The sequence below is a fragment of the Mus caroli genome, chromosome 15, assembly GCF_900094665.2.
Source record: "Mus caroli chromosome 15, CAROLI_EIJ_v1.1, whole genome shotgun sequence".
Classification (NCBI taxonomy): domain Eukaryota; kingdom Metazoa; phylum Chordata; class Mammalia; order Rodentia; family Muridae; genus Mus; species Mus caroli.
The window spans coordinates 65160146-65169039 of record NC_034584.1 but is presented as its reverse complement, the minus strand read 5'-3'; the positions used below and the strand labels follow the sequence as shown (position 1 = coordinate 65169039).

At 41.9% G+C, this 8894-nt stretch overlaps 1 protein-coding gene across 5 annotated transcripts in view; it reads left to right on the top strand.

Moving 5' to 3' along the window:
• Fam135b (family with sequence similarity 135 member B) overlaps positions 1-8894 on the top strand; it is a 268014-nt gene that overhangs the window by 142638 nt on the left and 116482 nt on the right. For all 5 annotated transcript variants that reach the window (XM_021183960.2, XM_029469991.1, XM_021183959.2 and 2 more), the window contains one exon: positions 1347-1426. In XM_021183960.2, the coding sequence (XP_021039619.1) occupies positions 1347-1426 (80 nt within the window). The remainder of the gene's footprint in view (positions 1-1346; positions 1427-8894) is intronic.

The window sequence follows — 8894 nt, the reverse complement described above, 5'->3', positions numbered from 1 at the left end:
AAGAAACTTCCCAATACCCAGTTTAGGATACAACAGGCAAAAGTGGAAGGCTGGGAAGTTTCTACCAGGGCTTTACTTCTCTGAGAGTGCCTAGCTTGTGTGTCCTCATCTTTGTTTCTTTGTGTTTCCTTTTTGCCCTTGGAGTCTTCCTTGTGTTTGAGGAAAAGAATAGGAAAACATAAACATGGAATAGTCCATGCGTTAGAGGCAAAACTCATGCCAGGTAGTGACCTCATTTTTTTTATTTGTTATATTTCCCCCTCATGTAGGGGACTTCTCTGATACTTTAAATCTCATTTTACAGATTCAGAATAGGTTGACAAAAATTACACCACAGATTTAAAGTCACTCAGCTCACACATGTCAGAGAAATTTCATAAAGTACATGATAGTGTCAGCATTGGCCAGCTTAAAACTATCACCCAGACTCTAGTCATATGGCAATGGACCACATGTCCTCTGTGCATTGTGTCTACATCAAAGTCACACCTAAGGCCTTCACCAGCAATATTTTGTCATTATTCGTGATGCCCCTGACATAGTGGTACAAGACTCCTGAGCAGGGTGAGCCACAGGACGCTGACATGGTTCATGGTCCATTTACTTATGGTTCACCTTGTCTGATTTATATTTCACTTCACTGTGGGTTTGAGATATGTGAGAGGAGAGCACAAGCATGCCAGAAATGGTTCCCAAGTGCTTACAAGTGCAAAGATCATTAATAGCAAAGCACCAAGGAGAGGTTACCAAGAGCCTGCATAGGAGTACAAAATGTGGATGTAATGGAACAGAAAAATATGGTAAGACAAGAAAATGACTACATTGCAAAAAGTGGTTAGCAATATACACAAAATGACACCCCATCTTCTACATGCCTCAAGGAGGTGTGGGGAAGAAGGGTGCACACTCACAAGCACATATGTGTACTTTACAAGTCAGATCATATATGGATTTCCATCCTTATATTGTGCTATCTTCCTGTGATAGTTGATTTTTCTAGACTAAAAAAAGAAAAAACAAACACAACAACAACAACATGTCTATATACTGATTGTCATGTGACCCATTTGTCCCTTTTCTGTATTGAAATCAACTCAATCAACTCAAACCTTGATCAGTCTTATGTGATTTGAAGTGATACAGTTTCCTGCCTCCCTCTCCATCCTGTCTCTTCTCCTTCAACTGTTCCAATAAAATGAAATTTCTCTTTTTTTTCTTCCAGAGAACTGCATGGCATCTGGGACCTCCAGTGGTTTCCTATGGCTTTCTGTAATTAAGTCTAGATAGTTTTAGGAGCCATGTTAAGTAGACACATCATCATGGCCTGGTCTCTGTTCTCTTTGTAGGTACTACCAGATTCGAGTGACCTTGAAAGTGTCTTCAAGGATCCCCCACAGGCTGAGTGCCTCCATTGTCGGGCAGTCAGGTGAGTGTAAAGCAGGGCTCCTGCCTCAGAGGTAAATCATCATGTGTCCTTGTGTGGCATAGTCTGGCAGAACATAGGGCAGTGGTCACTGTCTACCATTGGACCAGTGAGTGCTGCAATGGCAGACCCACTATTGGAAGAGGCTCTGTGTGAACAGCACTGTTAAGGACACTTGGCTAAAGAAAAATCATTCCCAGGAGTGTCTGGCAGCTGGCAGAAACTGTCTGCAGCAGGTTGGCTAAAGTCATATCCGGGATGAAATTGATGAGAAGCGTTATCCAGCAGATAGGTAAGGGGAGCCTGTTGCTAATGGGCCAGGGGACCAAGTGAGTGAGCAGTTGTGCTCGAACTTTCTAGGTACAAGAGTGGGTCTGAATGTCATCAGTCTATACAGGATGCCAGCCCCTCAGAGTCTGTACAAGACCTATCCAGACACCAAATTCTCAGCACAAAGGGAATTTATTAACCCTGAGAGGCAAGCTTGGGTTGGGAGGCAGTCTTTGGATAAGGCAGATAGCAAGCAGCAGCAGGTGTTGGGGTGTTGTTGTTGTTGTTGTTGTTTTTGTTTTGTTTTGTTTCAGGAGTGGGTTTTTACTGAGAAAAGGGAGCAGTCTGTGCTAGGTTAACCAGTGTAGCCAAATAATGAAGTTTGATTGTTGGACCTTGGTGCTCTGTGTTAGCAATGAGTAGGTAGTCAAATAAAGGAATGGACTCTGGGGGCCAGCTTTAGGACTATAATCTAATGATTTTTAGCATGGGAGAGGAGAAGGGGAGGGAGGGCAAATCCTGCCATTGCCACATTTGCTGTGCTCAGGCCTGTTAGAGAACCTTTCACAGCCAGTGTAAAAAGGCTTTCAACAAAGCCCAGGTCCTAATTGCGATGCTAGAGAGCTAAATGGAAACCCAAGGCTTTAAGGAGTCAGTCTGTTAGGGCTGAGTAAGAAACACAGTATCCTTTGAACAAGGAAGATGTAAAAAGAAAAAAAGTATAGCTGAAGTATAGGGTAATTCAGAAGCAAAGCTGGTGGAACCACACATTCTAGCAAGTCTTCGAGGAAATGACTCTGCCTTCGGGGTAGAGGAAGGGAAAGGAAGTGCAAGAAAGGAAAACTGCAAAGTACCCATTCACCATTCGAAGTAAGAGTGACCCTGAGTGTCAGAAATGAGATGGGGTAAGTGCTGGTTACAGCCCCACTTCATACAACCCATTTGGAATGGACGACAGCATCAGGGTGAGTCAAAGCATATATGCAGTTGAGACCCCAACAAGTGAGATGCACAGGCAATGAGTGAAAGCTTGCACTTATTCCTCTAACTCAAGGTCTATAGAGAGACCCAGCTTGCTACCTGCCTTTTTCTCAAATCTGAGCTGAGCAGGTGTTAGTTTATCAGTTAAGTCACCATGTTCCCAAGATATTTATCTTGTCCGTTCCCCTATGTTGGGAGCAAATTGTGCATTTTAGATAAGGAAAGGAGGTTTCCTACTATTGCCTGTACTCCCTTCAGTAGAGACTCAGTATGATTTAGGAGTCATTTTCCTCTTTCCCATCCTCTACTGTGTCTTCCTTCCCTGCTTTAGCCCATGGCATCTACTAAGATAGCAGGATACTTGGATCCTGCTTTGGAGAAACTGACTATATGAACCGAGGTAAATGATCAGCACGTTGACTTTATTTCTTCCCTTGAAATATGAAGGCAGAAATTCACCTCCACAGCATCTTTCTCTGTTTACAGAGATGATATACAACAAATATGTTTTGTAGAGATAATAAATACAAGTGTGTTGTGATGGAAAGGGCCATAAAGTAAGGGTCCACGGTTTTGCTCCGTGAGAGGTCATAAGTCAGAGTTATGAGCCAAGGTCTTGTTCTTAAAATCAAAGCAAAGTTCCAGGAGAGAGGTGGGAGAGTCAGCTGATTGATGAGAGCCATCTGCAGGCCATTGAGGACTTGGTCTCTTTCCTCTCTGATGTTCTTCACTGCATGAACTCAGCTCCTTTCATTGATGTACCTTCTCTGGAATAGTCAGTCCTGCCTGTGAGAGCCAGAGGCTGGGTATGTAGCAGCTTTTGGAGCCCATCGAGAAGGAAGCAATTGAGATGGCGCTGCAAAGACAAAGGAAACCAGTAAGATATGCAATTTGAGGTTAAAGCCCTTTTCCTTCCTGGTCTAGTTTGACAGAGTAATGACTATGATGCAGTTCTCATGCCCTTGAGCTCTGTACTCAAATGCTATGTAGACCAGAATGCCAAACATGCTAGCAGAAACTTATAATCAGATGGTTTCATGGGCGAGAGATACATGCAGATTTATTTCTCCTTTAAGGAGAATTTTCTAATTATAACAGATTCTTCTGTGTGACTACATTGCCTACGATTCCAAAATTTGGCACTAAAAGCAATGGTCTATTCTGCTTAATTTTGTTTCAAGTGAGCAGAGCTTGCCACCCTCAGTGATGGGCTAGTGTTACCTGAGGCCTCAGCTAGAATGGAGCATTCAACACTTCTTCAGCCACAGTTCTGATCCCTCAGTTGCACCGCTTAAAGGATAGCTAAGTTCTGCATCTAGCTGGAGTACCAAACTACTTTTATACAGTAGTTCTATTGCTGTGAGATAAAATGAAGAGGATTCTACATTGCTTCCTTGCTTGTGTGAAACTGGTAAAGGTTTTTTCTCCTGTAAAGGGTTTTTCTCCTGTATTCCATTGGTCAAGTGTAGGACAAGGCTGTCCATTTTTACCTGAAAGGAAATACACCCCATTTCTTCCTTTAATGCACCCCCTTCTATCTTGAGTTGGGAGGATACTGCTAAGCATGTTTACAGGCAATCATTCAAACATACTCTCTATCATTTGTAAGTATTTTTTGCATAGAAAATGGTAAATATGGGTGTTTTGGAAGCAAAGTATGAGGGAACTAAAAAAAAATCTAGGAATTTCAAAGCAGGGCCAATGATATCTTCAATACTCTGTTATTGAGTTTTTGGTGTAGTATATTCAATTTGCTTTCTTTGTTTGTTTCAGTTGTCTTTAATGTAGTCATAAACAAAGCTCGCTGAGTCTAGGGAAACAGGATTCAGGGGAGGAGAGTGTTATGGGCATGAAGATGCTCATATTTCAATCCTTCGTCCACACCTCCAATCCATATGATATCACAAGTTATTTAAACAATTTCATCTCTAAGTCCCCATCTATAAGTTGGGCTCAGTGGGTGGTACTTACCTCCCAGGTTTGTGGTATTGACCAAAACTCTATGAGGAAGATTATTAAAAAGTAGCTGGGCTCAGAGAATGCTTAGAATAATCAATTGTTCACTAGGCTAAGTATGGCTATGATACACAGTATAGGTATCTATTTAACTATTTTTGCTTTGTACAGAGTCTTAGTCTCACCCCTGTGGATATAGGTGTTCTCATCAGGTAGTCTCAAAGATATCTCATGAAATAAAAGTCATGATAGTGATACAGTAGGGCGATAGTTTGCAGATTCCTGATGTAGCAAATAATTAGGCAGGAACAGAGCATCTTAGTGGAGGAAGAGACTCACAGTGGGGCCCAGAAGGCCAAGAACCTAGCCAGAGATGAGGGTATGGATGGATGATCAGGCAGATGCTACAATATGAACCCAACCACTGGAAGTTGGATTCATCTGTGTTAAAATTCCACTCACCACTCACCTAGAGTCTCCATGTTTGCACAGATTAGATCTAGTATATTCTTAAGAACTGGGACAGTCAAAATGAAAAGGCAGACCTGCTGGATTTGTGCCATCTCCTGGAGGAAAATTTTCTCTGAAAAGCACAGAGAAATGAGGTGAAATGCCTTGACCACATGAACCCAGTGCTGTTCAAATACACAATGTCTTCAGCAATTCAACAATGAGTATGCTTTCTCTCTACTTCCAGTATGCTGGCTTTGTAGTATCATACAGAAGCAGGTTCCAGTGGTTCAGATGGCTTCAATGCAGATTCTGTAGGTATAGAACAATGTCACATCGAGTTTTGCAAGAGATTAACCTGTGTGTCCCCTTGCTATCTGTCATAATAGTTTTTAAAAAATAATTTGAGGGAATGTTTCTCTGTTAACTGATGATTTATTCTCATGTGGGTTAGTCGAACATCTTGAGTGGATTGTGACAAGCTATAAGCTTTTACTGGTTAGGAACAATTCTTCCCTTGGGCATTTTAATAGATCCCAGTGTCAGAGAAAGAACAGGTACTTCATTAGGTACTTGGTAATCATATTAGACATGCTCACAGGCATGAGTGTAGGGTACAAAGTGGGACACTTCTGTGTGAATGGAGGGACACTTGGAAGTTTGGCCCTAACATTAAGGTCTCCGTTATCACCAGAACATGATCAGAATAGGACCAGAGCAGGTGATTGATTGTCTTGGGCATCCGTTTGCTGTTCAAAAACCTAAGAGAGAATAAAGACTCATCATGCTATATTTTTGTTCTAATTTTGATGTAGTTAAAACTGGGAAATGATAAGATGAAGGGACATGGCTATTTGAGAAGCAGGTCATATTTTCATCAGAACCTGGATTCATCTGTGTTAAAATTCCATTCACCCAACTCAAAGTCTTCAACCACTAAGTCACTCTAAGTAACTGAGAGTTCACAAGCTTGATGGTGGTGCTGCTGTACCATTATTGATATCTTATGTTAAAGGGACAGGCATATTTTAGTCTATTATCAATGAAGCACTTTAACATAGGTTTAATGAAAACTCATAAATAAAGCCAACATAAGTATTCCCAAGGCAGAGCTGAATCAGGTGTGAGACAGTAAGAACTGCATTGTAGGTGAAGAGAGGCAAAGGTTTGACAGGGGTATTTGTCATGTGGACATCTCTTCTGGCAGTTGTGTTGCCATGAATTCCTTAAGATATTTAACCATCCATGTGCCATGCTGTGCAATTTTGTCTCATTCCTTCCATAATAAGGCTTAATAGCAGGGTGTGCCTTGGCTATGGCTAACTGGCTAGGCAGAAAGGCAATAGAATACACCCTGGAAGCCATTCTTTTTCTCATGCAATAGGGATGTTTGGAATTCTCATTGTTTTTCTCACTACTCTAAAGGAATACTAAATTTTCTATTCTTAGTAGTTAAGACATGGCACGCACAGACTCATCATACTCAATTGATTTTAGGTTGCATTTGTATGCATATAAGTGCCTATTGAATTAGTCATGGTGTTTAGAGGAATAGAGCAATGGAATAAATGTGTATTGCAAAGGAGATTTACTAAATTGGTTTACATGATGCATGCTGGGTAGTTCATCAATGGCTGCCTGTATCCTAGAAAGTCTGAGAACTTGTTAGCTGCCAGATCCACAAGTCTGAATGATGCATCAACAGTATTTATATGACACTAAAGGCCAGGAGGCTCTCTGGAGAACCATGGGTCTTGAGTTCACTTTGTTAGGCTAAAACAACTGGTATCCAGTGTCAGTGGCAGCTGGCAACAGTGGGGACAACCATGTAGTAAATATAGTCACCACCAGGGAGCAAAGGCTCTAAGCAAAAGCAACAGGTTTTCCTCTCAGGACTGTTTAAGTCTGTTCTGACACCAAGATTGATCTTCCCCTTTTCAGCTAATCCTTCCTGGAAATGCCTTACAGCTCCACCCAGAGACTCTTTGATCCCGTATCCAATTAAACAGACAACCAGAGTCAAACACCACATCTATACATAAAAATGTACACCCTTGGGAGTGCATGGGTTTGAGGGGGTAGGAAGGGCTAATCACACCTCATTTGTCTAAAAATACAACCTGAATCTACAAGGCCAAAACATTATTTTCTGCATCCAATGAACTTTTCAGATTTCTCTTAGAAACCAGGAAACCTAAACAATAAGGAGAAGCCCAAATGGAAATTAATTGAAATGTGAGAATTAAGGTATTCCAGCAAGGAAGCCTAGATATAAGGCACTTCAAAAATCTAATTATATGACTTCAAAGCATCTCGCTTCCTCTTCTTGTGAGCCCAGGGCTTCAGTTAGCATGCCCACGACAATGGAAAGACATTAAAAATACTTAACCTTGGGTATTTACCTCCATAAAAAGGTTATGTCTAATAGTCTGTCATTTCTTCCTCCTCCTGAGATAGTAAAGAAAAGCAAAGAGTCATCTCCCTAGGTACTGATCAAGTAGGGCAGACATGGTAGGGAGGTGCCCATAGGAAATGATTAGGTTAAGAACAGGCATCTGCTTGTGTCTGCTCATCAAAGCAAAGGAAAAGATAGCAGAGTAAATTGTGGAAATGTATAAAATTCGCAGTGATTAGTTTTCGTAATGTTTTGAGAGGTAATTTCCATTTCCACTAAGTGGAAGCACTTAAGAGCTTCACTGTGTAGGGGCGGGGAGAGACATTTATTTCTCAAATGAATCAATCTAATTTCTTTTCATGGTCCATTAAAGTGCACCTAAATATCAAATATGCCTGTTTTCAGGGAGAATGCTAAGCAGGTAAAACACTCATCTCTTAGGCTCTGATCCAGCTAAGGTCTGAGGACAGGCAGCTCAAGGTTGACAAAGTGGCTGCCTGCTTTAATCCTTGGAAATTCAAAGAGGCATTACAATCCATTACCATACAATCTACTCAGCTGCAGCCAAGCCAAACCAGCAGCTTGGGAATAACAATGGCCAGAATTTCCTTCCCTCTGCCCCTATTCACTGTGAAAGCCTGTTCTGCCAGCTGCCCAGGGACTCAGCTTTTGTGTCAAGTTAGGATCCCTTTGCCCTTGAGATGGCATCTTAAAGCTGCCTGGGTTCAGGGCCTGCTTCAAGAATTTCATTACGATGGACAGCTGCCCCTGCTACTGGTGCCCATTCCATTTTGGATGCCTGTCTCTTCCTTTCTAGTGTTCCATTTTGCTGTACTAGGTAGGCAGAGATACAGCTTGTGGTCCCCATGAGCAGATGATACAAGGGTGATCATCCCTGTTAGCATAAATGGCCCTGACCTCACTGTCCTTCATTCAGTTTGTAACAGCAGGCTTGATCCCTCCCACATGTGGCTTTTCCTACTTCTGCACCACATCTATCCCACTGGAGTTTGCTTTCTACAACTAGAAGCCATGTCTTTACTTTGGAGGACCAGACACAGGGCACAACATTTGTTCTAAGAATGGATCTTTCCAGGAAATTTGAATCTTACTCCCTTGCTTCCCCAGTACAAGTTCTGCCCTGTGCCAGTAGTTATTGATGTAGAAGCTTGGACGCTCAGCTCCGAAGATACAAATGTGACATGAAGTACATGCTGGAAGCTAATGGGATATGCTAGTCCTGCATTTCTTTCTTTCCACCCAACTTCCCACTGCTCCTATAAACTCACCGAGGGTAAACCCTTAATAAATTACTGATACCCACAGTTTTGTCTACCCTTTTTCCAACAGGGTCTGGAAACTTCTCGGTACAGAGAGCTGGGAGTTGCCAGATTTTGGTCAAACTGACTCTTTCTAACT